Consider the following 27463-nt stretch of genomic DNA (forward strand, 5'->3'; position numbering starts at 1 on the left):
CGCTGGCACCAGGTTCCCCCCTCTGCACGCCTTCCCCCCCCGAAGCGCAGCGCCTGGAGAGGAGCAGGATCCTGCCCCCAGCCCCACACCCGGGACAGCCCAGGACCCCCGAAGGGGACCGTGGTGATGTGAGCGCCCCGACGGCACAGGGCTTTGCGCCCACCGTGTCCCTCCGCCGACCCAAGCCACCAGCCACAGCCCCTTCCCCGCCGGACAGGAGCACCCGCAAAGCCCACAGCAGGTGGGGAACGGGGGGTCCCCGCTCCTCTGCTCCTCCCAGCCGCCAGCGCGGTACGGCGCAGGGCCCCCCTCGACACGACGGCAGTGCAAGGCACGGCGAGTCTCACGCTTAACGAAAGGTTAAAAATTTAAATACTCTCCGACTTTTAGTGCAAGGCAAGCAAATGATACCACAGGTCCAAGTAGGTGCTCAGCCCCGCGGGGGGCCTGGCTCAGAACGAGCACGAGGCAGCAGCACACACGCGTGCACGCACACACACACACGTGTGTGCCTGCACACACGCAGAGTTCCGGCGCGAGACCCAGCGGGGACGAGCGTGCACAGGAGGGGACCAAAGCGGAACGGAGAGCCCCTCGGCCCCTGCCCTGGGCGCAGGAGCTGTGCCGGCTCCCCAGCACCCCTGGGACCGCAGGAAGCCGGTACGGCGGGCAGGCTGCTGCCAGCCCCGCTCGCTCGTGGCTCACCGCACGACCCCAGGAAGGGACACGTCCCTCACCACAGCTTTGCTCCCCGAGAGCAGGGTCCCTTATGCGTCTGCTCCCCCGTCACCGAGCTGGGCCTGGGGACCGCGGCACCCCCGGCACGCGCAGACGGCTGGTCTGGAGCTGGCGGGACGGCGCTGGGGCCATCCTGCGCCATGCCGGGGATCAGACCGACCCTCTGGACCCCGCAGCGGGGACCGCCCGAGCAGGTGCCATGGGAGCGGCTCTGTCCCTCCGTGCCGCAGGCAGCGTGCCGGCGGTCTGGAGAGGGGGCCGGGATCGGCTCCCCGGAGCTGGCAGCACGTGCGAGACGAGGCAGGAGGAAGCCGGCGCCGGCAGACAGGGCAGCGAGGACGAGGCAGCGACGCTGCGCTGCCGGGATGCAATGGCAGACGCTTTGGCACAGCGCTTTCCCGTGCCTCAGGGCTGAGCGATGGACTCCGCTGGAGCCAGGGCCACCTCAGCACGGCCAGAAAGGTCCAGGAAAGATGCTTTAGACACCTCAAGGCACAGAAGGCCTCTGCCCAGGACTCCCTGGTACACAGCTGGGACCGTCGCTCCCCCCATAGGAGGACATTTGTGCCTGTGACAGGGTGGGGGCAGTGCCAGGCCCCCACCTACAGATTAAAAACCGACATGTGATATGTACAGACCGACATATATAAATATACACCAAACCTGCAGTGCCGCTTCGGCACCGTGGAATGTGTCAGCAGAGCTGCTCCAGCCTGGCCTCGGCCCACGCCGGCGCAATCTCTCCCTCCCACCCTGGGCCCGGGAGGGGAGCAGCAGCCGGCGGGCGGCAGCAGCACAATCCCAAGCTGCAGATTCAGAAGCATCCAGGTCTGTCTCGGGGACGAGGGCTTGTCCCCAGCCAGAGGCACCTCGGCCCGAGCCGAGCGCTGCTGCCAGCCCTGGAGCCGTCCTCACAGTCCTCAAATACGGATGAGTAAAGCTGTAAACAAATCCACCTTGCGGGGCCGCTGCTACCTTGTCCTTCAGGCTGGGCGGCTCTTCTGCTGGGCACCCGGAGAGGCAAGGGGGTCCCCGGGGCTGGAGAACAAGCTGTGCTCTACAGCCGGGTGGGCTCTTCCTCGCTGTCGCTGCAGTTTCCACAACAGTCCTGAAGTCAGAAGGGCAAGGAGAGGGAGGAGGGAGAGAGAGGAGCACAGCAAGCAGAGGGTGAGCACAGTCACACAACCCAGCCTTCTGCCAGGGAAGGGCCAGGCCCCCCCAGCCTGTGCACAGCCGAGCTACATGGAGGCAAGGGGCTGGAGGGGACCCCCAGTCTGCACAGTAACAGTCAAGCTGCATCTGGGGGTTCAGCTCCTAGCAGACAGACTGGTGAGCACGCAGCTGACTAGCTCAGAAGCTGGGAAGAAGACGGGCTCCGTGGACTGCAGCCACGCAGGGAGACAGCTCAGTGCCAGCACAGACGATCTGCCCCGCTCAGGGCTCAGCCGGCCGCGGAAGCAGCTGAAGCCCTGGAACAGGAGGGAGCCTGAGCACAGGGCAATGCCAAACCCTTCACAGTTTCTCAACCCTTCCGTGCGTCCCGGACATCCGAAGAGAGGAGTGAAGTGAACTTCCCACAGCCCCCTGGGAGCGCAGCTCCCAGCAGCAGCTTTGGCTCAAGCTGAGGGCAAGGCCTCCCTCACGAAGGCAGCGAGAGCAGGGAAGCGGAATTAGTGGCTCAGGGGGCAGTTAGAACAACAAGCAGCTTGTGCTCGGCTGGGAGAAAGGGACAGACACTGAAGGACAACACTCCTCTTTCCCAGATCTTGCCACGTCCGCGGGCCACCGGGTATTTCCCTGAGCAGAGCAGCCAGGAGAGACTGCTCACCTCTGGAAAGAGAAAACATGTGGCAAATCACAGCTCAGCCCCTGCTACAGGCAGCTGCCCATCCTCCGGCAGGTCCTGCCGGCCTCGGGAAGGGTGGGGTGTCCCAGCCCAGAGCGGGCTGTGGCCAGGGCAGCCCACCGAACAGGGAAGCACAGCTCAGAGCTCCTCGGGGACGCAGGAGTCGGCACCGGGTGGCTGAGAGCGGGTCCAGAGCCAACCACGCCCGAGTCCCCCAGCTGCAAGCAGCTGTTGAGAGGCAGCAGCCCAGACTTTGCCAGTCCTGGAAAGAAGGCAAAGACTGTTCCGGGCAGAGGAGACAGGCAGGAAAGCGAGCCCATAGCAGCTGCAAGACACTTCCGTTCTCCTCATCCCTCGAAAGCACTGCTCTCTCCGCCTGGCTCAAGGTCTGCCAGAAATGCTCTGGGGAGCCCAGACAGCCCACTCCAAGAGCAAAGTCTTCTTCAAGGATGGTATTATTCATGTAGGAAGGGAGAAGACTTGCTATTTTAGTGCCTTCAGCAACATCCCCCTCCCTGTGTGACTGCAGCACGCTTAGCCAGGACACTCCGTCCCAGGCCCCTCGGCTCCCCCAGCGCTGGGAGTGCCAGCCAGGCCAGGGCTGGCTGCCTGCAGCCTTGCGTGGGTGCCCGAGAGCCCTGGTGTCTGGCAACGCAGCATGGGGGGGGGACTTTGCCTGCTTTCCCCTCGTGCCCACCCACCTGGCACAGGCAGGAGCGGGCTCACTGCTGCCAGAGGACCTGCTGCGGAGGAAACGCTGGGCAAACACTCTCACCTGTCTGCTGAATAAGCGCTGGAGCAACCCTTTTTTGGGCTGCGGAGAAGGCTGCCCTTTCCAGTCCAGGTCTGGGGGCACTGTGCCGTCTGTGCTAAAGACATTCAGCTCCTTAAAACACTCCGTCTCGATCATCTGGAAGAGGACAAAGATGGCTGCAGCAACTGCCACACAAAGCCTGTCGCTGAGGGCCCAGCAGAGCGCAGGAGCAGCAGGGACAGCACGAACCCTGCCGACACCGCACTGGGCTCCTGCAGAAGCAGGACCAAAGACCTGTCCTGCAAACTTACCTCGTTCTGCCAAGGAATGGGCACGCTTCCCGTAGCAAACTTCTGGTAGAAGTCATTGTCCGTGGGCTCTAGCTCCACCCCTTTCACCGTGGAGAACTGCTCAATGTCCAGAACATCCTTGCAGTAGATGGCTTGGGGCTAAACAGCACAAAGATTGCTCTAATGGCAGGCTCCACTGAGATGCCACCATCTCAGAACCTTGGCTCATAGTCAAGCCCGGTCCCCCCACTCCCTCCAGAGCTTGCTCGACCCCTGTTCTACCAGGCTCCAGGGACAAAAGGGAAGGGGATGGGCCACATCTCCTCAGGTGAGCCACTCCAAAGCTCTTGCTTCCCTTGACAGCAGCAGTGACTGAAGAGGTCAGGACACGGCCAGGCACTTACATCTGGCTTGAAGGGGGGGTCCAGCATGCCTGCTTCCAGCCTCCTGAAGTTGAGGTGCTTGAAGAGAGGGTGCTCCTTCACTTCCTTGGCCCCAGCTCCTTGGCACCCCAGGCGCTCCAGAGGGTCTTTGCACAGGAGCTGCAACACAACGGAAAGCAGTGCCTGGGTGGAGGGTGCTTCGGGCAGGAGCAGCCGGGCTCCTGCAGTATGTCTCTAGGCATGACACAGGCCCGCAAGCCAGCTGGGAGAGCGAGGGACGAAGGCACTCTGGACCCTCCTGCGCTGCCTTATCTGAGACAAGGCAACATGGCTGCCACCAGCACCTCTACAGGGAGCAGCCTGGATGTCCCCCTGCTGTGTGCAAAGAGGCGGTGGCAGCGAAGGGACAGGGATGCACACTCGTACCATGGTGCAGAGGGAGCGGGCGCAGGGCGAGAACTTCTCCGAGTACTCCTCCTGCACTTCCTTCACCAACCGCTCCACCTCCTCCCGCTTGATCTTCTTCTTGCGCTGCTGGAAGGGGGACTGTCCCTCGATCATCTCGTACACCAGGCAGCCCAGAGCCCACCAGTCTGGGCTGAATGTGTAGCGCTCGTTCTTCACCACCTCCGGAGCTACACAGGAGCAGGGGTGAGGGATGTGTGAGGGCAGGGCGAACATGTGTGCAGTCAGAGACCACTTTTTGATTAAACCAGGGCCACTTACCCATGTAGCCAACTGTCCCCACCCGGCCCTTGATTGTTTGGCCCTCTGGCACGTGCACAGCTAGCCCCAGGTCTGAGATACGGATGTGACCTGCACAGAGGAGGGGGCAAGTTAACAGGACAAGGTGAAGGGACGTTCGAAGCTGCCAAGAACACAGAGCAATGCCGGTTCAAGCACAGGAAGGGAGAAGGACCCAGGCCCAGGGCTCCCCTTGACCTGCACTCACCGTGGTCATCCAGCAATATGTTCTCTGGCTTCAGGTCCCTAGGAAGGAAGAGACTTGATTAGCAAGAAGCCTGCTGTCAGAGCAAAGGACACGAGGAACGACGACATCTCAAGAAGTCACAGATAAGCAGCAGAGGGATGCAATGCCCCTGCCTCGGGCACACAGATAACCTTCCCCTCACCCTCTGCCCCGAAGTTAGCCCTGCAAGCGCTCCCCTCCTGGGCAGAGGCAGGGCATGACAACCCTCAACCCTCTGCAAGGAAGCAGTGAGCCTGTGGCTGACTCCTTCTTTGCAGGTGCAGGGGCAGGCTGTGCAAGAAAGCAGCAGCATAGGCTTCATCTGCTTGTCCTGCCCCAGGGCAAGGCACAGGGCAGGACTAGAAGAGACTTTCTGGCCCCGTGTTCAGCCGTGCATCACACAACCTGGTGAGTACAGTCATACGAGCAGCTTGTTCTCCCTCCTGCCCAGCTCTGGGTCTTGAGCGTATCGGGGCAGCCTACCCTCCTTTGTTCCAGTGTCAATACTGCCCAGGGAGTTAAGCACCCAAGTGCCAGCCCCGAGGCATTCACAGCATGATCGCACCCTGTTCTTGGCGATCATCTACCAGCACGAGGGAGCCAAGCTAAGCTCCCCACTCTCTCCCATGAGATCAGCTTTCTGTTCCGCATCCCCTCTCACCCAGCTCTGTGCTGCTTTTAAGACTGAGCTTGCTTTCTTGAGCAGACAGACTCAGCTGAGCCAGTAAGAGCAGCAGGAACCCTCTTGCCTCTGCAGCCCGTACAAGGTCTCCCAGCAGGGCCAGGCAGCGCGCACCTGTACACTATCCTCTCCTGGTGCAAGTCCTCGAGGCCACAGCAGATCTCGGCAGCATAGAAAGCCGCCCGGGGCTCCTCGAAGCCGGCCTCTCCCATGTGGTAGATATGGAACTTGAGGTCCCCTCCATTCATGAGGGTCAGCACTAGGCAGAGAGCATCTTTAGTTTCATATGCATAGGCTAAGCTCACCTGCAATTCAGGGCAGAAAGGCTGTTAGAAGACACAGCTGGAAGAGGGAGGTGCCCGCACTCCGACGGGCACTTTGTCACCCAAGCAGCCACTCACAGGCAGCAAGGCTGGGCCTTTGCCAGCAGAGGAGCCAGAGGGGGGAACTGCGCAAACCCAGGGAGGACATGGAAGTGCCCAGCAGCCCCTGCACACCCCAGCTTTCCTCAGACAGGGAGGACACTGTTTCCCTGAGCCAGAACCGCTTCCACCGGGGGCAAGCAGCACTCAACAGCAATCCCAGGGCAGCGCCTGATGAATCCTCCGTAAAGGGAGGTTTCAGGCTGCCCTCACCTCAGTGCAGCCAGGGAGAGAGCTCCCCACTACACAGCTCAGGGCTAGGCTTCTGCCCATTTGGCTGCCTGGAGAGACAGTTCTTGCTGCTTTCCTCTGCCCCAGAGGTTAACAACGTGCCTGTGAGACCAGATGGGTGTTTGGGCCTGACTTTGGGGGCATTTACAGCATCTAGTGGAAGCAGCAGGACGTCCTGCCAGACCCTAGCCTTGTGAGAGATCTGCAGCCACCAGGACCCTACCCCACGGGCAGGGCTTGCTCCTGGCTCTCCGCACCAGGTGAGGAGCACAGAGGTACCGGGCTGGCTGGCTGGAGGAAGAATCAACCGCTGCAGCAAAGTGAGAGCAATACCTATGTACTTACTACAAACCTACTGTTCACTTTTTCCAGGATCTGCTTCTCATTCAGGGCCATGGCCTCTCCCTTCCGCTTTTTGATCCGTTTCTTCTCCAGCTTCTTGCAGGCGTACATCTTCCCCGTGGCACGCACTTGGCAGGCACACACCTGGAGGGGGGACAAGGCTCAGCACCCTCCCGCTGCCGTTTCCAGGGTGGGGGTCTAGGTTCTGCTCTCAGGAAGAGGCATGGGAAGGCAAAGATGTCCCTGACCCCACCTCACTCTGAGGTTAGCGAGAAGCTCGTTGTCAGAGCAAGGACACAGGGAACAGCGACATCTCCAGATGTGACAGATAAGGAGCAGAGGGCTGCGATGCCCTTGCCACCTGTAGCAGACAGAAGGCCGCTCCAGAAACAGAAGGAAGCCTGACAGTGACAGTTTTCAGGAGTGCAGTTTCCCCTGCCAAGACACCGGGAACAGAGCTTACTGCCCAGGCAGCAGTACGTACCACAGGGCACATGCTACCTACCCTGCGCAACACCTCCCACACCTCCAGTGACTGGAAAGAGGGGAGCCCCTGCCCCTCAGAGGGGAGCTGACAGATCACGCAATGCCCAGAGCCCAGTGCAGAGGCCCTCAGCCCACCCACCAGCAGCACCTGCCCCCAGGTGCTGGGACAGCCCGGGGCACCCTCATGGCCAACCCAGGTCCGGATTTGCCAGCGGGCAACGGTGGCCGCCTGGTACCCCGAATGCAGAGGAAATGCTGGTCACTCACCTCCCCAAAACCGCCCTTGCCCAGCACACGGTACTGGCGGAAAGTGTTTTTGGTCACTGGCTGCCTGCGAGGGAAAGGAAACCGGGGTGAAGCGGGAGCAGAGAGCAAACAGGGGCTGAAGCCCAAACCACTCTCGTGCCCTGGCCAGAGAGACTGTGGCTCACCCCAAAACCCCCACTCAAGCAGATCTTGCTTCCCTGCAAGGCAAGCAAGGCTGGGGCAGCTAGCAGAGGCTAACGGTGCCAATTAAAGGGCCCTGAAGGAGAGCAAGAGCAGACAAAGGCCAGGCCCTTGGCTCCTGCCAGGGCCCAGCACAGGAAGGAACCCAAGGGACCCCTCAGGCAGCCCATGCAAGCAGGGTGCAGGTCTCCCAGAGATGCTGGGGAGCGTTACCGTTCCAGCCATTTCCACTGCAGGAAGCGGTTGAAGTACAAGCTGTCGAGGTAGTCGGCAAAGGGAGCCACACTCAGGTAGTCGTGGATAAGCCTAGGAGAGAGCAGAGCCAGCAAGGTTCCTGAGAGCTGATGGAAAACGCCGGTGGCCCAAGGCAAGAGAAGGTGAGCAGCCCTGACAGCCCCGTCACTCTGCCATCCCCTCGCCCAGCCTAGCGCTGGATCACCCACAGAGCCCTGGCCCAGAAACTCCCCCTCCACGCTAAGCCCGATGTGAAAGGAAGGCATGTTGGAGGTACCACTGTGGTGGACACAGCACCCTGGGATGGGGCTGACACTGCTCATTGTGGCCTCTCAGCACCAGCCCGGGCTGCGGGGATGCTGCGACTCTTTGCTATTGCCCCTCTGCTCACAGGGCAATTGCACACTCAAGGCTGTAATCAGCTGCTGAAAACTGCTAGCAATGCTCAGCACCAGGCGCTGAGTTGTTCAGTTTCAGATGAAAATCCAGCACAAAAGGCCACAGGGGATCCTGCTCGAGAGAGCTAACTGCCTTAAAGACCGGTGCCAGGGCTGCCCAGCGGAGTAGAGAGCCTTAGACGTAGTGTCTAGACTGGAGCCACGCATCAAGGAGAAGCGGACGGGCTCTTCCCCTTTCAGAGCTTGCCAAGAGCAGGCAGGGCCCAGCCCGCAGGCTCTGCATTCAGTCGGTGACACTGGTTACCACACACAGAGCTAAGGCTCCCCAGAAGGCTGCAGCAAACCCATTGCCACAGCCCCGCACTCGATTAGGCAACGCGCTCCAGCTACTGTTCAGGGACGGGTGGAGGCCGTACGCCCGGTTTGCCTAACAGCTTCCGCTTCATACCCAGAGCCAGGACCTCTGCTTCTGTGATGGGAACAGAAGTGACCTTAGATCCCTGCAGCAACAGCCAGCATAACCTAAACACACCGGCCACATCTGCGGCCAGCGGGAGAGGACAGCTGGCACTGGGACTGCAGCTGTCAGCTCTGCTCTCCGGGTGCCTACGAGATCCTGGCACAAGACTGGGAACAGCACGGCCAGATGCTGAGGCGTGCTGAAACAGGGTCTTCCCAAACGGCAGCACAGACCCACAGCAGACTGAGAGGAGTGACAGAGGTTTCTGCAGCAGCTTGTGGCTCCCATAGCCCATGGGAGCCCCTTGCATTTGCTTTCTTGTAGCTGTGCTGCAAACCGCTAGAACAAAACTCCCCAGGGCCCAGCCTTCGCACCAGCCCTTGCTCTGCTGGAGGAAGGGACCACGAGGGACGAGGTGAGCTAGATGCAGCATCTACCTCCATGCCACGGTGCGACCTGAAGGCAGGCCCCAGCCTTCCAACTTACTTAGTGGATTCCTTGAAGAGCTCCTTGGAAGGTTCCTGCTCCAGCCTCTCACAACAGGCATCAACCAGCTGTGCGGGGACTTCAGGCACATGGTCCTCACTCTGGGGACACAGGGATGGAGTCAGACACAGGGAATAGAGCACAAGGATCCTCCCAAGAAGGAGAAGCCCACAGGAACAGCACACAGGGGCCCATCTCCTTTAGGGGCAGTAGGAAAAGCAGTAAGTTTGGCTGTGAGGTGGTGGGGTGGCTCTGTACACTGCCCTCACCGTCCTGCCCGGCACATTCGCTGTGGCAGGACACGGGCAGTAACAGCTGTCAGCTTTCCAACTGCTCTACCGCTGCAGGCAGCAAACACAACCCTCTTACTCACATTTGGCTTCAAGTACTTTTCAATCAGGTGCTGCCCGCATTCCTTCCGCTTCTCATCTGGAGCCACTTCGTACCCTGCCTGCACAGAGCAAACAGCTTGAGGAGCAGGTCCAGCCAGGAACCGAGCCTTGCTATCGGGCAGCAGCTGCAGAGCAGCAACACCCTCTGCCCAAGGTTTCCCGTGCTTTCCTGGAAAACCAGATCTCCAGCAAACAGCTCCCTAAGCAAAGGCCCAGCCCCATCCAGAGGAAACCGCAGCTCACAGGTTTTTCCTTCAGGAAGACCCTGCATGCCCAGAAGTACCTGGCAACTGCTGGAGCACCCAGGGCCAAGCAGTCCGTGCCCAGGGCACCAAGAACACCCCTCCCTCCCCCAGCAAAGTCTGACGGGGGTGGGTGTCATTGCTCTTACCACGGCATCCAGGAACTTGACGCAGCGTGACAGCTCAGGTCGTGTCTCGCAGAACTGCCGAAAGAGCATGTGCCCGATGGGCTGCTTCTCGCACAGGCTGTGGTAGTCCCGCTCTGCAAACGTGGAGAAGATCACTCACTGCCAACCCCCAACGGAGCAGCCACAGACCACCGTGCTGGCCGCAGGCAGCGGTGGAGGGGCTTGTGACTTGTCAGCTGCCTGCTCACAGGTCCCACAAGCCTGAGACTCCCAGGAGAGTGAAACGGACCCAATGGGGACAAGAGGCATGATTGAGCTTTTAGGTTCCCCTGTGGAACACCTTCTTCCCTGAAAGAGGTTTGACCGGCTGTTCTGTGCAGCCTGCCCCTCTTGTTTCTAGCAAGGGACTTTCGTGTCTCCTGCTTGCCTGGAGGCTTTCCGTTCAATCCTCTCCCCACGGAGATCGTCTGACTACTCCAGACACACAACCTTCCTGGGTACATGAGGAACACGCTGAGCTCATTTCGAGGCAGATCTTCCAGGCCAAGAGTTGCTCGGATGACTCTTACGAACCACTCATATTCCCGAAGGCCCTGCTGGGAGCAGCAGCATCAAAATGGGAGGCACCATTTCCACAGATTGTTAATGCTGCACACAGCAATTAGACCCCCCCACGCTCCATGGGACAGCCACTCGCTTGCACATCAGCTCCTACAGCCCTCCGGAGCTCGGCTTCCCTGCTGATTCCTCCTACCCCTCTCTGAAGTCTGGCAGCCCAGGCACAAACCCCTTTGACTACCCAGAGCACTTCCACTTCTCTGCTTTTTTGCCTCCCCTTCCACTCATACGACGCTGTCTGATCGCGGGCCTGAACGGCTTTCTGTTACGGCCACTGCCACCGAGGGCTGCGGCTGCCGGTGGCGCAGACGTGCAGCCGCCCACCGGCACGCAGGGCATCCTCCAGCACTCCCTGGTTCCGAGTACTGCCGGCCTTCCCCTCCCCGCGCAGCAACTTCTCCCGAGGAAGCTGCGGCTTTCTGGGGGTGCAGGAGCGCGCGGGGACGGCTGGGCTGTGCTGGGGCAGGAGGCCGCCTCGCCAGCTCCGCCGCACCGGCCGGTTTCCTTGTGTCTGCAGGGGAAGGAGCTCCCTTCAGCTGGGGAGGACGAGAGTTTGCTGCCAGTGAGATCAGAAGCTTTCGGCTGCCCTCGCCGCTGCCCAGGCTCACACAAGGTCGCTCCCTGTGGTCAGGGCACACAAAGCTTAATTCTGCAGCGGGCAACCAGCCTACCATGCCCACGGTCCTGCCAAGGCTCTGGAATCAGAAAGAAATGCCTTTCTAGCAGGCTGCGAGGAGAAAACAAAACCACTCCAGCCGGAGAGTGGAGCCCAAGCACGAGGAACAGGTTCACAGAATCACAGAATGGCAGGGGTTGGAAGGGACCTCTGTGGGTCACCCAGTCCAACCCCCTGCCGAAGCAGGGTCACCCAGACCAGGCTGCACAGGACCATGTCCAGGCAGGTCTTGAATATCTCCAGAGAAGGAGACTCCACAGCCTCCCTGGGCAGCCTGTTCCAGGGCTCCGTCACCCTCAGAGGGAAGAAGTTCTTCCTCATGTTCAGACGGAACTTCCTCTGCTTCAGTTTGTGCCCATTGCCCCTTGTCCTGTCGCTGGGCACCACTGAAAAGAGCTTGGCCCTATCCTCCTGACACCCACCCTGCAGATATTTGTAAGTATATTATTAGGTCCCCTCGCAGCCTTCTCTTCTCCAGGCTGAACAAGCCCAGCTCCCTCAGCCTCTCCTCGCAGGAGAGATGCTCCAGTTCATCTTTCCGACAGGGAAACCAAGCGAGGCAGCCGCAGCGGGGCCAGAAGCCCTTCTTGCGTGCCTCCCCAAGGGGAAGTGGGGACATGGGCGGTGACAGCCAGACGCTGGGAGGGACCTGCTTCCCAAAGCTTCACGAGGTCACTGTCCTGGACAGCGGGACTGCAGAGGCAGACAGACCACCGGCACTCACCACCAGCAAGCAGGCAGCATGACAAGGGTGAAGGTCAGTGCTGGAAAGTGCGTCACAGCAACCATGGGAAGGGCGGCTGCAGGAAGAGGACAGGCATCAGCTGAGGGCAAGCTCTGCTGAGGACAAGCCAGAGAAGCAGACAGGGCTTGGGACAGCCAAGGTGGGACCTGCAAGGAGGGCCCACACCAGAGCTGTGTTCAGTGCTTAGGACCTTCTCGAGAGAAGCAGTTTGCAGCAAAACCAAGGCAACAGTCTCCATCTGACCACGGTCAGCTGCGAAGCCGGCCCCAGGAGGTGGTGCACTGTGTGCATAGCAGCAGAACCAGGCCGTTGTGAGCTTGGAGGTTACAGAGTGGATGATGGAGGTCAAGTTACTCCAAGTGCTACAGTCCCATGTGCCCTCAAAGGGAGCCACCCCTCTCCTTGGGACTGCCAGGACCTGGAAAACCTGGGCAGGGCGGAACTGGGGACTGGTGCTGCAGAAAACTTCCAAACTCACTCAGCCCAGTGACACTTGCTTTGAAACAAGGCCAGCGCTGTGCCGCTCTCCAGCTGGCAGCTGAATTGTGACAACTTAAACAAGCTCTCCCCTTCCCAGTCAGCAGAGCATTCCCACCCTCCTTGCCCCAAAACAATTTCACATGATCTCGGGACCAAGCCTGCTGCACAAACAACATTAAAACCATGAAGAGTACAAAGTGCAGTATTAAAATGACAGGCCAAGCCCTGCCCAACTGTACAATTCTCATCTGTACTGCGCAGCAAGAGCTCAGTTACGCCTGAGAAAAGCTGCTGCATTAGTGTTAGAAGATGAGGCTTGCAGACCAGGGCTGAGTCCCAGCCAGGGAGTCCAGAGAACGTTAGCAGGACCTTTGTTATTTATGCAAAGGCACCCCAGAGCGACGCTCCAAAACCCTGCGACACCGGGCAGGTCTGTTTGCACAGAGAAGGCGCCGTATCTCCAGTGAAGCTCACCACAGTCTAGAAGGGGTGTGGGTACATCAGCGGGCACTACCCAGCGAGCGCCACGCCGCTGTGACTTACCCACCCGTCGCTTCTTCCCTGCACCCTGAGCTCCAAGTGATCCTGGCCGGGATGTGGCCAACATGTGCCTCATTACCTGCCCCTCACCCTCACGGGACTCGGCTTTGGGTACACCACACCCACATGTGCTCTCACCCACGGGCCCGGCTCCGGAGCGGAGCCCGGGTGCTGCTCAGCTCCCAGCAGCCGCTGTGTCTCACCGAGGGTTTGTCGAAGATCCTCGCACAGGCTGACGTGGGGGAACTGCAGCATCTGTCGCCATTTCTTACTCTTGCCTTTCCGGTTTCCGCCACCACCTGCAGGGCACGCAAAATCGGCACCGTGAGTTGCAAAATCGGCACCGTGAGTTACGATGCAAGGACGCCCGACTGCAGCCTAGGCTTGCCGGGAGCCGCGAGAGGAGACACCCTCTGTCCATCTACACGAGCAAGCCCGGGCAAGGAAAACAAGACTGAAGTGGTACCGCTGCCTCCCGGCTGCTGGAACAGCCGTGCTACAGCCTCCGACTGCCAGACGGAGCGGACGGACCAACCACTCTGGCTGCTGAACAAAGTTCCAGCCAAGAACGAGAAGACTTTCACCTGGACACCCCAGTTAACTCGTATTTAAGATGGGAGAACCAGGGCAGGGGCAGAAGTGCCTACAGCCACAGCTTACTCCGTGCCTGCACAAGGGTTCTTGGCTCCTAGGCCTGTCCTCAGGACCTCTGAGTAACTAACCACCTCTGGAGGCCGAGCGTGAAGCTCTTCCTGCTGCAGTAAAGATGTTCATGCCACCTACTCATTCCAGACTGATTGCTTACTCCAGGGAGGGGCTCTCAGAGGGAGGACATGAAGCTGGGAGACAGGAATTCCTGCTCTAATCCCAGCTCCACTGCATCGCCTGGGGCTCATCACTTCAGTTTCCCACCTGTGAAGTGGGGACACTCCCACCTTTCTCCAGAGATAAGCCAGCCTCCGAAAAGCAAGATCCGAGCACCAGATATTATTCCAACTTCAGTTGCTGGAGTAAATGCCCAGTGCTGCAGGACAGGGTGGGAAAGCTTCTGGATAGACCAAAAAAATTTACATCATAGCAAGCGCTAAGTACTGAAACACAGATTGCTGGGATCAGCCAGCCTCCAGGGACTGCCTTCCCTCCCGCCCGGTGCCAACGCACAGTGTCCCACCTCCCTTCGGAAATCCACTGAACCCCCCTGCCCAGCTGGGCCAAAGGCACGGCTTTCTGAGATGGGGGGGGGGCTGAACCTCATTTATCAGCTCTTGAGAAGCACTTTCACAATGCTTTCCTCCACAGCGGATGCAGTTCAGCCCCTAATCCCAGACACAGTCCCCGGGCACCCAGCTCCCCGCGCCGCAGGAGGCCTTGGCTGGCCGGGGCCTTCTGCAGGGCCAGCCCCCGGCCCCAGCCCCCGGCACGCTGCGGGTCGCTGCGCTGCATCTGCCCCGCACCACAGCTGGGCTGCACGATTGTACAAACTCAGGAAGGAAGTGACTCAAGGGTAAGCAGGGGTGGAAGAAACCAGCAGCACAGACACCTTCTTGTCAGCCACGGCTTGCGGCGACGGAACGGATGGGGACAACGGAGTGAGGGGACAGGAGGACAAGCCACCCTCACCCCAGGAGCGCTCAAGGGAAGGCAGAGTTGTGCCCCGCAGCACCCGGAGGACGAGGACCGGCGGCTTGCACTTCCTGGAGTTGTTTGCTTTGGAAGGAGGCTCCGGCACCCTCCACGCACGGCTCTCCCCCGCCCTCCCGGCGCCGCGGCAAACAGCCCAGCACGGAACCTGTCTCCCGCACACCAACCTCCCCGCACCCCCATTCTGGGGCTGGGGCAAGGGGTGGGCCACCTCCACCCAGAGCAAGCTTCAGGGCTTGCTGGTTCCTCAAAGTCAGCCTGTTGTCCCTCTGCCAGAGGCCAGCGGGCCAGGGGGACAACGGGGGAAGGATCCTTCACCTTCCCTGGGCCAAACCCTCCTAGAAGCGTTTGAAGGAAACGCAGAGCGCGGTCATCCCGTGGCAGCGGCTGAAGATGGCTGTGGGCAGCCCCCCCAGCACGTCCAGGGCAGTCCCAGCCCCACACTCCCACACCAGACCAGCAGGTTCCCAAAAAGGTCGGGTGCTGCTGGACCCGGCCAGCAAAGCGGCTCTGTCCTCGCACGCAGGCGGGCAGAGCTCGCCGCAGCGGCCGGCCACCACGCCGCAGGCGGGAGAGCTGTGGCCGGGCAGCAGAGCCACCCGCGGCTCTCGCAGGCCAGGAACCGCCCGGCACCAGCGTGCCAGCGGATCACGCCCACCCGCAGCCGAACCGCCCGCCGAGGGAGAGGCACCGGGGGAGCGCTGGGCAGCACCGCAGCGGCCGCCCGAGGCCTCGCTCTGCGGCAGCGGCCACGCTCCGCTCTGCCGAAGCCAGCCGCCCGGTCAGGCCCTCGGCGCGCGGCAGGGTCTCGTGTCTCGAGGTCCCAAAGGCCACCGTTCGGCTTCGTCCGGATTCGGTTTCGAACCGAACCTGGCCACGGTGAGCCACAACGCCCCGGTCCGCCCCGGCCACCGCGCCCGGAGCACCTACGCCCAGCCCCATTTTCCAGCAGCTCACCAATGCTCTGCCCGTGCCAATTTAATAATTCCGCCGCTCTTCGCTCCCACAAATCCACCCTCCCCAGCCCTCCGACCGGATTTCAGTGGGACCCCCAGGCACGGCGGGGTCTGCGCGGCTGCTCAGCGTGGGCCGGGTCTTCCCCGCCGCCCTGCCGTGACCTAACGAGCTCATTGACGGTTCCACGACCCTACGAGCTCCCCGGGCCCGCCCGGACCACTCCTCTGCAGAGGCCCAGGCTCGGGCCCGACGGGCCCCCCCAGCCCACTGCTCGGGGCTCCCCGGCACCACAGGCTCCAGCCCGTGCCCGGGCCCCGCGGCGAAGCCCCCGCGCCCGGGGTCGGTGTGCGGGCGGCGGAGGGGCGCGGTTCGCCGCCGGCCCGGGACCGGCCATGGCGCGGGGAGCGGCAGCTCACCAGCCCGAAGGCAACTTCGGGGTTATTTTTTCTTTTTTTCCTCCGGAAGCTGCTTTTCCCCCCCGCCGGAGTCCGGGCAGCCCGTGGAAGCGGAAAGGCCGGCGGAGGCAGGCGGGGTCTCCACCCGCCGAGGCGGCAAGGCCCGGGGCCCGCCTGCCCCACCGCCGCCTCCCCGCTCAGCTCCGGGGACCGGCGTCCGCCCGGCGCCGCCGCTCACCTTCGCGGGCCTTGAGCAGGACGGTGTTGGCGACGATGTTCTCCAGCTCCATGGGCCCGGGCGGCACCGCCGCCTCCCGCCCGGCTCCGCTCCGCGCCGCGCCGCTCCCCTCCACTCGCCCCGCGCCCCGCCACCTCCCGCCGCCGCTGCCGCCGCCGCCGCCGCTGCGCCCCGCCCACCCGCGCCCAGGTCGCCAATGCCTGCCCACGCTCCTCCCGCGCCGCGCTCCCATTGGCCCAACCTCCCCAGGAAACCTCGCCCCCTCCGCCGCGCCGCTGCCCTCCCGTTGGCCCCGCGGAGGGCGGGGGTGCGGGAGGGCGGGGCGGGGAGGGAGAAGCGCGCGTCATTGGGCAGTATTAGCGAAGCCCTGCCGGGAAGCGGAGGCGAGTGTTGATTGGAAGGTGAGATGTCACTCAGAGATCGCAGCCGCCGCTCCGGGAACGGATTGGGCGAGCGTCAACGGCGCCCACCAGAGATAGCGACCCGCCTCCTTCGGCGTCTGATTGGGTGCAGAGCTGCCACTCCGCCGCTGGCTGGGTCGTGATAGGGACGTTTCATAGGGGGCGGGGCCGAACGGCTCTTTATAAGGGGCTGCTGGCGCCGGGGGTTCTGCGGACAGGGTGGGTGTTGGGGATTGTGTGGGGTTTTGCAGAGCCTGCCTGAGCGTCTCTGAAGGAGCAGGCTGCTTCCCTCCATCGGTTTGCTCTAGAAGCCCTTTTTTCACCGGTGCTTCATTCAGCAGCAGCCTCACCCCACGTGAAGACAAGCTGTGGTGCGGGAGCCTTTCCCTGGCAAACAGCTCATCGGTTTCTCTGCAGAGCTCCGTCCTTAAGCACGTCTTGCTGGCCTGTCCCCAGCCCTGCAGATGACCTGCCCTGCTCCCTGCACCTCCTGGGGGTAAAGCTGCTCGTTAGCCCTCTTACCCACTGGCAAGCTGTGCCTGCCTGCCCTGCTTTCCCTTCCTGCTGGCTTTCCGGTGCGGATGTTACCTCTGCCTTCCAGCGGCTCCCGTCTCCTGCTGCAGCCCATGGGTAGGATCACAGAATGGTTTGGGTTGGAAGGGACCTCACAGATCCTCTAGTTCCAACCCCCCTGCCATGATCAGGGGCATCTTCCACCAGCCCAGGCTCCTCAGAGCTCCATCCAACCTGGTCTTGAACACTGCCAGGGAGGGGGCAGCCACAGCTTCTCTGGGCAGCCAAGGCCAGAGCCTCACCACCCTCATGGTGAAGAATTTCTCCCTAATGTCCAATCTAATCGACCCTCTTTTAGTTTAGAGCCATTCCCCCTTGTCCTATCACTACACACCCTTGTGAAAAGCCCCTCTCCATCCTTCCTGTAGCCCCTTCAGGTACTGGAAGGCTGCTGTAAGGTCACCCCGGAGCCTTCTCTTCTCTAGGCTGAACAGCCCCAACTCCCTCAGCCTGTTCTTGTAGGAGAGGTACTCCAGCCCTCGGATGATCTTTGTGGCCTTCCTCTGGACCCGCTTCAACACATCCATGTCCTTCTGTTGGGGGCTCCAAAGCTGGATGCAGGACTCCAGGTGGATGAAAGAGGAGTAAAGGGGCAGAATCACTTCCCTCGCCCTGCTGGCCACACTTCTCTTGATGCAGCCCAGGATATGGTTGGCTTTCTGGGCTGCAAGCACACATTGCCGGCTCGTGTTGAGCTTCTCATCCACCAGTACCCCCAAGTCCTTCTCCTCTGAGCTGCTCTTGAGCCACTCTCTGCCCAGCCTGTACTTGTGTTTGGGATTGCCTCGACCCACGGGCAGGACCTTGCACTTGGCCTTGTTGAACTTCATGCGGTTCACGCAGGCCCACCTCTCCAGCCTGTCAAGGGTGATGCCTCCCACCTCGCATGCGGTGGCTGATGGCAGCGGGGCTGCCCCGGCTGCGAGGTCGGTGGTGGCCGGGGTATGGAGGAGCACGTGGTGATGGGCAGGGCCCTCCACTGGCTTCTGTCAATGGCAACCTGGTGGTGGGCACCAGCCGGGGCCGTGGAACTCGGCTCGACCAGGCTGTGCTAGCGGGCAGGAGGGAAGCGGTCCATGTCCCCAGGCTGTAGCAAGTCTGGTAATAGCACAAATTGTTCTGAGTACTCCTTGCCGGTGCAGTCGGTACTGACTGGGTCCACCATGCCCTTCAGTGTCCACTGGAGATCAGGCGTCACATCTTCTTGTTACAAACCTGCAGTGATAAGGAGGAGGAGGAGGATGCCTTGCCCTGCCATACCTCGGAGATGATCTCCCGTGTCACTCTGCCATGAGGGATGAGCTCACACTGTGAGCTTTCTTCTTTTAGAGCTGCTTTCCTTTTAAAGGTGGCACATACTTATTTTGAGCATCAGATGTGAAGACTTTATTTCCATGTATTTGCACACTTAACCCTTAGGTGTCTACTTTTGGTTTCCTCCCTGCTGGTGCTTTGCAGCGCCGTTCCCACCACCAGCAAGAGTCATCGGCCATGGGGCGCTGCTGGAGCAGTGAATGCAGGGGTCCTGGTGTCCCCAGCAGAGCTGGTGGTGGCCGGTGGGGGAACCGGCACTCTGCTTTTCAGCTCTGCGGAAGGGACAGAGAGGGCTCCAAACCCAAGCCTGTCAGGGGAGTAATTCAAAATAATCTTGAGAAAATGAAGAAGCAGCCTGAAAATGCAGGATGCAATTCCAGCTGGATGAGTGTGGGTGCTGAGTTGGGCAGGAGTAATCAGCGCTTCGAGGGGAGCCACGGCCGTGCTGGGGTCATGGCAGCTCAGGAGTGGGGCAGGAATGGGGGTCACGCTGCGGCGGATAAAACAGAATTTGTACAAACTTGGGATGGAAATGGCTGCTGCGGAGACATGGAGGAAGCCGCTCGATCCGTCTGCTGCGGGCAGGGTGATGTGCTGGACGGCGACATGGCCGGAGGTGCTCCGTGGGGGAGCTCTCCCTGGAGCACCCCAGCACCCTGGCAGTGCCCCCCCGGCCAGGTGCTCCCAGCCCCCATCCAGCCCTCGGGGTCTGATGTTCCGGACACCAGCCTGAAGCTCCCTTCGGTGGCTCAGACGTTGCCCCGATGCCAGCACAGGCTGGCTGCGCCGGCATCTCCTCGCCCAGACTGGGGGGGTCCCTGTGTGCCCCTGCTCCGGCAGGTCCCCAGCCCCTCCTGCCCTGCAGCACCCTGGAGCCACGCAGCCATGCCCAGGCGGAGGGACGGTGCCCGGTCCCCCGCTCAGCCCCACGCTCCGGGCCGGGCTGAGGGCAGGGTGCACGACTAGGGCGCTGCGGGGTCCCGGGGTGCTGCCCGTGGGGAGGGCTCCTGTCCCCCCGCCAGGATGGCCCGGCCAAGTCCCCGTCAGGCGCCCTCATCTCCCCGGGTATTTTTAGAAGCAAAATGCTGTTTAATTGTGAAAAGGCAAAAGGCGGCCGCGGGAGGGGAAGCCGGGCGGCAGCGATAGGGCAGCTCCTTCCGCAGATGGTGCCAGCGTGGCTCCAGCCGCCGGGACCTGCCGTCCCCGGGGGGGTCAGCGCCAGGCCCCCGTCCCGGCACAAATCCTGCCGTGACCCCTGCCGTGGCTCATGCCATCACCACCCAGGGGCTGTCACCGCTGCGAGCACCCCTGTCCCTTGCAGCCCCGCCGACCTCGCAGCTGAGCTGTGCCCACCCCGGCAGGGGCTGGCGGGGGCCTGCGTTCCTGGGGCTCCAGCTCCCAGGCGCCGGTGGCTGTTTTTAGCCGAGTGAAAGTCCGATGTTTTGAGATTTTTCTATTTTGGGCCACAAAGCTGGGGAAATGGAGCAGCCCTTGACCCCCGGGTGTCTGGGGAGCAGGGCAGGGAGCTGGGCAGGGCAGGCACGGGGCGGCTGCAGCCCCTGGGGGGGATGTGTTTGCCCCACAGTTGCCCCACAGTTGCCCCTCGCACCTCGAGCTGTGCCAGAGCTTGTTCCCGCGCAGCCTCATCTCCCGCGCTCTCCCAAGGGAGCGTGGCCTTTCTGGCACCAGAATGCCATTCCTCCTTTCCCTCCTGCAGCAAGGGTCCGGTGAAGCCCCTGAGCGGGATGTGGGCTGTGCTGTCCCAGCCCCGCGCCCCTCATACCCCGCCGTGGGGTACCGATGTGCCGCCACGGAGCCCCCATGGCAGGGCACAGCTCTGTGCTGGTGGGCAGCCGGAGGGGACAGCCGTGGCCCAGGGGCACAGGGCTGCCAGTGGCACGGCCAGCGCCGGTGACGCTGCCATGGGGGGGTTTTCTGTCCCCCCCCCCCAGCAGCCACGGGGTCCAGCCCCTGCGCAAGAGGACGCTGGGGGCCAAGGGTGTGCAGAGCAGCTGGGGTTCGCCTGGCCACAGGGAGGACTGGCACTCGCCGGAGCTGCCGCAGCGAGTTGTCACCACCAGCGGGTCACCGGCACAGTGCGGTGACAACGGGTGCCAGTGATGGGTGCTGCTTGCTGGGCTCCCAGGAGGCAGAGGCCAGCCCCGGGCACAGGCTGTGGCCTCACTTTATTCAGCTCCACGTTTCCAAAAGTACCCGGAGATGCACGCCGGCGCTGCAGCCCGGGGTCTGTGGCGGGGCCGGGCACTGCCAGTGGTGAGCTGGGGTTGGGGGCTGCATTCCCGGTGTCCCGGCGGGACCCTAGGCGCGGTGCCGGCGGGAGACAGCGAGGAGCTGGCGGAAGGCGACGCGGAAGTCCCGGTTGAAGACGGTGTAGATGAGGGGGTTGAGGCTGCTGTTGCAGTAGCCGATCCAGAAGAAGCAGCTGAATAGGGGCTTCGAGATGTGGCAGCCCTTCCCGCAGACAGCCCCCAGGCTGCAGGTGAAGAAGAAGGGGAACCAGCACAGCATGAAGGCCCCCATCACCACGGCCAGCACGACGGCGAGGTGCCGCTCCCGCGCCCGCACCAGCCGTTGCCCGGCTGGGGGAGATCACAGAATCACAGCATGGTCGGGGTTGGCAGGGACCTCTGTGGGTCACCCAGTCCAACCCCCTGCCGAAGCAGGGTCACCCAGAGCAGGCTGCACAGGACCATGTCCAGGCAGGTCTGGAATATCTCCAGAGAAGGAGACTCCACAACCTCCCTGGGCAGCCTGTTCCAGGGCTCCGTCACCCTCAGAGGGAAGAAGTTCTTCCTCGTGTTCAGACGGAACTTCCTGTGCTTCAGTTTGTGCCCATTGCCCCTTGTCCTGTCACTGGGCACCACTGAAAGGAGTTTGGCCCCGTCCTCCTGACACCCACCCTGCAGATATTTATAAGCATTTCTAAGGTCCCCTCTCAGCCTTCTCTTCTTCAGACTGAACAAGCCCAGCTCCCTCAGCCTTTCCTTGTAGGAGAGATGCTCCAGTCCCCTCATCATCCTCATAGCCCTCCACTGGACTCTCTCCAGTAGCTCTTCATCTTACTTGAACTGGGGAGCCCAGAACTGGACACAGTGCTCCAGATGAGGCCTCACCAGGGCAGTGTAGAGGGGAAGGAGAACCTCCCTCGACCTGCTGGCCACACTCCTCCTAATGCACCCCAGGATCTCATTGGCTTTCTTGGCACCCAGGGCACATTGCTGGCTCATGGTTAACCTGTCGTCCCCCAGGACACCCACGTCCCTCTCCACAGAGCTGCTCTCCAGCAGGTCCACCCCAAGCCTGTACTGATGCATGGGGTTGTTCCTCCCCAGGTGCAGGACCCTGCATTTGCCCTTGTTGAACCTCATCAGGTTCCTCTCTGCCCAGCTCTCCAGCCTGTCCAGGTCATGCTGAATGGCAGCACAGCCTTCTAGTGTATCTACCACACCTCCCAGTTTGGTGTCATCAGCAAACTTACTGAGGGTGCACTCTAACTCTTCATCCAGGTCATTGATGAAGAAGTTGAACAAGACTGGGCCTAGTACTGACCCCTGAGGGACACCACTAGTTACTGGCCTCTAACTTGACTCAGCACCGCTGATGACAACCCTCTGAGTTCTGCCATTCAGCCAGTTCTCAATCCACCTCACCGACCACTCATCCAGCCCACACTTCCTGAGCTTCCCTAGGAGGATATTACGGGAGACCGTGTCGAAAGCCTTGCTGAAGTCCAGGTAGACAACATCCACTGCTCTCCCCTCATCTACCCATGAGATGGCCACCACCACCAGCGTGTTGCCCACCAGCATGGCCAGCAGGACGGCCATGGCGGCCAGCAGGATGAGCCCCATGGCTGCAGGCAAGTGCGGGGTGCTGCCAACACCGGCACCATTACCGGGGCTGTTGGGGAGGGCGCCGGCTGGCTCCATGCTGGCCTGGCCGCTCAGGCGGACGAAGCCCCATGGGGCTGCCTGCCGCCACGTGCCCCGCTCACTGGCCCCGCTGCGTGTCATGGCACAGCTCCGGCATCGCTGGGGTTCTGGCGGGGCGTCGCGGCTGCCACCGCTCCCGTTCTGACCCAGTCAGGTCGTTCCGGGCTGGGGGCTGCCCGGGCAGGCACGCGGGGCGACAGCAGTGCCGGGAGCCCTGGAGCAGGTTCCACGGCTCCGCTGGTCCCAGCCCGAATGGAGGGCAGGCAGGAAGGAGGGAGGGAGGGACAGGCGGATATCACTGGCAGGAGCCCAAGCATCCGTGGGCAGTGGGAGAAGCGGTTCTGGCCAGCGCTTAAAGGTCTCTTGCCAGGGTCACCATGGCGGGTGGGCTCCTGCGTGGGCATCGGGGTACCCGGCGGGGCAGGGGCACTGTGTGACCGTGCCGAGTCCACCTCCGGCTGAGCCCCAGCCCGGCAGCACGGCGGCACCTCGCCGGCTGCCCAGCCGACGTGGGGGCGGCTGGCGGGCGGCTGGCACCGCGGCTCCGGCTGCAGCTCTGGCAGGGTTTGCAGAGACAGGAGAGCCAAGGAGACACAGAGCCGGGGCGCCTGGCGTTTATTAGACACCAGCTGAGCAGGGAAGGCAGAAACCGGGTGGCCCAGGCTTCTGGGGCCGGCTAGAGGCGGGTGGCACCATGCAGGGGCAGGCGAGGGGAGCCCACCCGGGCGGCAGCGCTGGGCACCTCCTCGGGGTAGGAGAGCGCGGGGTTGTCCAGCCCCAGCCTGGCCTTGTCGCGGGGGGGGCCCTCGCGCTCCTCCCAGCCCTCGGGGCTGCGGCAGCGGTCGGTGCAGCAGAGCGTGGCGCGGGTGATGAGCCGGTCGAGGGGCTGCAGCGAGTGCATCCAGGCGGGGAGGAAGTCCCAGGTCTGCAGCCATTTGGGCAGGCGGCCGGGGCTGCGCGCCTGCAGCGCGTTCACCAGCCCCACGAAGAAGAGGAGGCTGAGGAAGGGTGCGCCCACCCCCACCAGCGCCTGCCAGCCCGCCATGGAGATGCCGAAGACGAGGGAGGGCAGCAGGAGGAAGCAGACGAGGAGGTACAGCACGGCGAACCAGCGGTACTTGGCCGTGCGCTCGCCCAGCGCCTTGGCCATGCGGATGGGCAGGCGGGTGAAGGGCAGCGGGTACCACAGCAGGATGCCGGAGATGTTGAAGAAGAAGTGGCAGAGGGCAATCTGCAGGGATGGCACCCCTGTTAGGCCAGGCACGCCAGCTTCCCCAGTCTCGCCCGGTGCTCCCCCCCCGCCCAGCCGTGGCCCCAGGCCCGTACCTGGAAGGAGCTGGCCAGCTTGTCCCCTGGGCTGGCCAGGGCGGCCAGGATGGCGGTGGTGGTGGTGCCGATGTTGGAGCCCAGGGTCAGCGGGTAGGCACGCTCTATGCTGATCACCCCCAGGCCTGCGGGAGAGGCACCCCATCCCGTCCCATCGCTCCTCACCAGTGCTGTCCCCATGCTCTCCCAGGGAGGCACGGCTCCTCCTGCCCCTCCAAGCCTCAGCGCCCACAGGCCGTCACGGGGGGATCAGGTCTGGCTGGGACTCACCGATCAAGGGTGTGATGGCCGAGGTGAAAACAGAGCTGCTCTGCACCACGAAGGTCATCCCAGCGCCCACCACCATGGCGAAGTACCCAGTGAGCCAGCTGAGCGGGTGCGGGAGGTCTGCCATTGCATGGCCATGGGCACGGGCATGGACACAAGCATGGACACATCAGCTGGGAGAAGCCCGGAGCTCCTACATGGTGCTGGGGAGGGGGCTGTGGGGCCGGGCTCTGTGTACGGGGTCAGGCTGTGGGTGTGGGGCCAGCCTGGTGCCCGGTGGCCGGGATGGTTGGGGAAGGCCAAGATGTGCACACGAGGAGGCCATGACAGCCATAAGCAGAGTGGGGATCCGGGGCAGGCAGGGGACACGGGGGTCCAGGCAGGGATGGGGGTTAGGGGCAGCCAGGGATGGGTCTGAGTGTGGCAGGTGGGGCTGGGTGGCCATGGAGCAGGCAAAGTCCCATCCCACTCACCCATGGCGGTCCCTGTCCCACTCACCAGTGTTGATGACCTTCTGGATGGCTTTGGCCACCTGCCCCTTGAGCAGGGAGTTGAGGATTTTGACCAGGAGGATGAGGCACATGCAGAGCACGACGAGGGACCCGGCCAGCAGCACCAGCCCCACGGCCAGGTCGGGCAGCGGCGTGTCGGTGAAGAGGTGCTCGCCTGTCCCACAGCATGGCTGGGTGAGGGGCTGGGGCCAGCCCAGCCCTGCTCACAAACCTGCCCATCCCCCAGACAGTCCCACACCTGGACCCCAGCCCCAACATCAAGGCTCCAGCTGCATGTCCAGCACCCCTCCATCCCACAAAAAGCCCCACCTGCACCTCCCCAGCCCTGCCCAAGCCCCTGCACCCACTCACACTTCTGCCTGGTGACGTTGTGGAGGCTCTCGATGCCCTTAGTACTGCAGTGGCCAGGGGCCGTGCAGTTCAGGGAGGACCCAAGCCCCATGGCGGCTGTCTGCAGGGAGACGGTGGGCTGCAGCTGGCTCCACAGCATCCTCAGCCAGTCCCTGTCCATCACCCACCCTCTGTAGGATCGTTTGGTGGCCCAAGCAGGGCCATGGGCCCCTCACCTGTGGGGGCGCAGGGCCACACCAGACACGGATGAGGCTCCGGTTGCGCAGGCTCTCATCCCCTGTGGCGATGCCCGTGATCACCGACTTGTCCAGCTGCAACAACACGCACAATGGAGAGGGCCCTTGGAGGCTGACTGCACTCTTGGCTCGGGGACATCTTTGCTGGAATCGGGGACACCACTGCCAGCCTGAGGACACTTGGACACGACCACCATCAAAGGGACACCAGCGCTGGGGACATCACCACCAGCACAGGGACAGCAATGCTGGGGGACCACCACCAGCCTGGGGACACTGCTGCCAGCCTAGAGACACTGGGGCATGACCACCATCAAAGGGACACCAGAGCTGGGGACATCACCACCAGCATGGGGGACAGCAATGCTGGGGAACCACCACCAGCCTGGGGACAGCGTGGCTGAGGAGACCTGGATGATGAGCTTAGTGAAGGGCTCCGTGATGATCTTCAGCAGGTCAGGGGCATCCTTCCCACTGCGGATGTTGAAGGTGGCTACAACCAGGCGGGTGACGTGGTGCAGGTACCCGCTCACCACCTCCAGCGGCAGCAGGACCAGCACCGACAGCCAGTTGAAGCAGTCATGCACCGTGGCACCGGCGAAGGCCCTGCGCGGAGGAGCCCGCTGGCATGGAGTGGCCCCCAGGGAGCGTCCCCCAGCCTCCCCAACCCCCTCTGCCCCGACCGGCTCTCACCGTTTGAACTCACTGCGGTCGCCAGCCTGCATGAGGGCCACGATGGTGTTGGTGACAGAGGTGCCGATGTTGGAGCCCATAATGATGGGGATGGCCGAGCGCACCTCCAGCACTGGGGACAGAAAGACCCTCTAGCCCTGCATCGCCCAGCTCGGGGTGACCCTGTCCAGCCACCCCATCCCCCAGCCTCAGGTCCCAGATCTCCCCACTGGCGCACTCACGCCCCGAGGAGACCATGCTGACGATGATGGAGGTGGAGGTGGAGGAGCTCTGCACCAGCACTGTCACCAGGATGCCCACCACCAACCCAGCCACTGGGTTGGAGAGGATGGCGTTGTCCTTGAAGATGTCCCCGGCCACCTTGCCTATGAGAGAGCGTGAGCGGCAGGGTACCAGCGTCGTGGGTGCCACCAGCCACCTTGGTGCCCCTGCCACCCTACCTCCGGCCAGCTGGAAGGCAGAGCTGAGCACGTCCAGAGAGCACACGAAGAGGTACAGGAACCCGAACATCAGAGGCACCTTGAGAAGGGAGACACAGATGGACTGGACCCTGGCCCAGCACCCCAGCTCTGCGCAAGACAAGAGAGAGTGTTAAACGCCGGCTGCGACCTGGCCCTGGCTCCCCGAGCTCCCGCAGCCCCGCGCCAGCCTTCTGAGCCCCTGGTGGGATGGGGCTTGTGTGTCCCCAGCTGTGCCACCACTCCCTAGGTCCCCTCCACATCCTCCCACCCTGAAGCACCTCGTACCAACTGCCCCAGTCGCCCCTCAGCTCTGCCCCTGGGACCCCGGGGAGCTGAGGGTCTCCCCTGCTGGCAGGCAGCCCACCACACTGGGGGTCCGGCCAAGGTGCCAGCGCGAGGACTGGCACAGCGGGGCAGTGGGGGGGAATTGCTGCCAGTCCTGCGGGCAAAGCCTGGGCTCTCCTGGCATCCCGTGGCCCCCCTGGGTGCCTCCGGCTCGTCTCCAGGGTGTTCCCCAGCCTGGGTGCATCGTGCCTTGGGGTGCACTGCCTGGGGGTCTCACCTGGCTTCTGCAGCTCCTCCAAGCCCAGGTGGGGCCCCTGCCAGGGCAGCGCCTCCAGCTCGTACCGCTCCCTGCCCTCGCCCAGGCGCCCCGGGGAGCCGGGGCACGGGAAGCCATGGTCAGGGCAGGGCACCGCGCCGACGGCGAAGGGGCAGGCGTGGGCACCCGGCAGCCGGTGCAGAGCTGGGGAGAGGGGGCACCCGCGTTACGGCACCGTCCTCGCGGGGACCCCCTGCAGAGGAGAGCCGGGCAGGGTGGGGGAGAGGAGGAGGAGGAGGGCGGGGGGCACCTACCTTGGGGGCTGGGGCAGTAGGCGAAAGGGGGCCCGTGCACCACCCTTCCTCCCCGCACCGGGCAGCGGGGCAGGGCCGGGCTCTCCCTCCGGTACGGCAGCATCGCTCCTGCTGAGGCTGAGCGGAGGCGGCCGGGCGTCACCACGGCTGTGCCATGCCGACCGCCACCGGCCCCCAGAACCCCCGCAGTGCTGGCACCGCCGAGGAGGCCCATCTCATCACCCGATGGTCCCCTGGGCCACCGGCTGCCGCCGCGCCACCCCAGCAAGGTCCTGCAAGGGCGGGCAGCCGCCTCCCGCC

The 27463-nt window shown here is 63.0% G+C and overlaps 2 protein-coding genes across 6 annotated transcripts; both read right to left on the reverse strand.

Annotated features, from left to right (window-relative positions):
* Positions 1-382: 382 nt before the first annotated feature.
* On the reverse strand, positions 383-16323 carry GRK6 (G protein-coupled receptor kinase 6). Of its 5 annotated transcripts, none has more exons than XM_075441408.1 (16): positions 16222-16323; positions 13194-13289; positions 9953-10065; positions 9543-9620; positions 9170-9270; positions 7805-7897; positions 7412-7475; positions 6662-6802; positions 5778-5968; positions 4964-5001; positions 4738-4827; positions 4438-4646; positions 4033-4170; positions 3650-3787; positions 3360-3494; positions 383-1846 (listed from the first exon to the last, which is right to left on the reverse strand). In XM_075441408.1, exons 1-16 carry the CDS (start codon positions 16271-16273, stop codon positions 1796-1798), a joined length of 1728 nt encoding a protein of 575 aa, XP_075297523.1. In that variant the 5' UTR covers positions 16274-16323; the 3' UTR covers positions 383-1795. The 5 variants fall into 5 exon arrangements, with proteins under 5 accessions (XP_075297523.1, XP_075297524.1, XP_075297525.1 ...); XM_075441409.1 differs by having other exon boundaries at positions 383-2568; XM_075441410.1 differs by lacking the exons at positions 13194-13289; positions 16222-16323 and adding an exon at positions 11950-12094.
* A 6815-nt stretch (positions 16324-23138) lies between these two features.
* On the reverse strand, positions 23139-27266 carry SLC34A1 (solute carrier family 34 member 1). The gene is made up of 12 exons (XM_075441654.1): positions 27164-27266; positions 26871-27053; positions 26288-26416; positions 26069-26212; positions 25848-25959; positions 25565-25760; positions 25134-25229; positions 24919-25018; positions 24554-24721; positions 24059-24175; positions 23789-23913; positions 23139-23693 (listed from the first exon to the last, which is right to left on the reverse strand). The coding sequence occupies exons 1-12, from the start codon at positions 27264-27266 to the stop codon at positions 23139-23141; spliced, it is 2028 nt and encodes a 675-aa protein (XP_075297769.1).
* Positions 27267-27463: the final 197 nt, after the last annotated feature.

The sequence above is a fragment of the Opisthocomus hoazin genome, chromosome 22 (assembly GCF_030867145.1).
Source record: "Opisthocomus hoazin isolate bOpiHoa1 chromosome 22, bOpiHoa1.hap1, whole genome shotgun sequence".
In the NCBI taxonomy this organism is placed as follows: Eukaryota; Metazoa; Chordata; class Aves; order Opisthocomiformes; family Opisthocomidae; genus Opisthocomus; species Opisthocomus hoazin.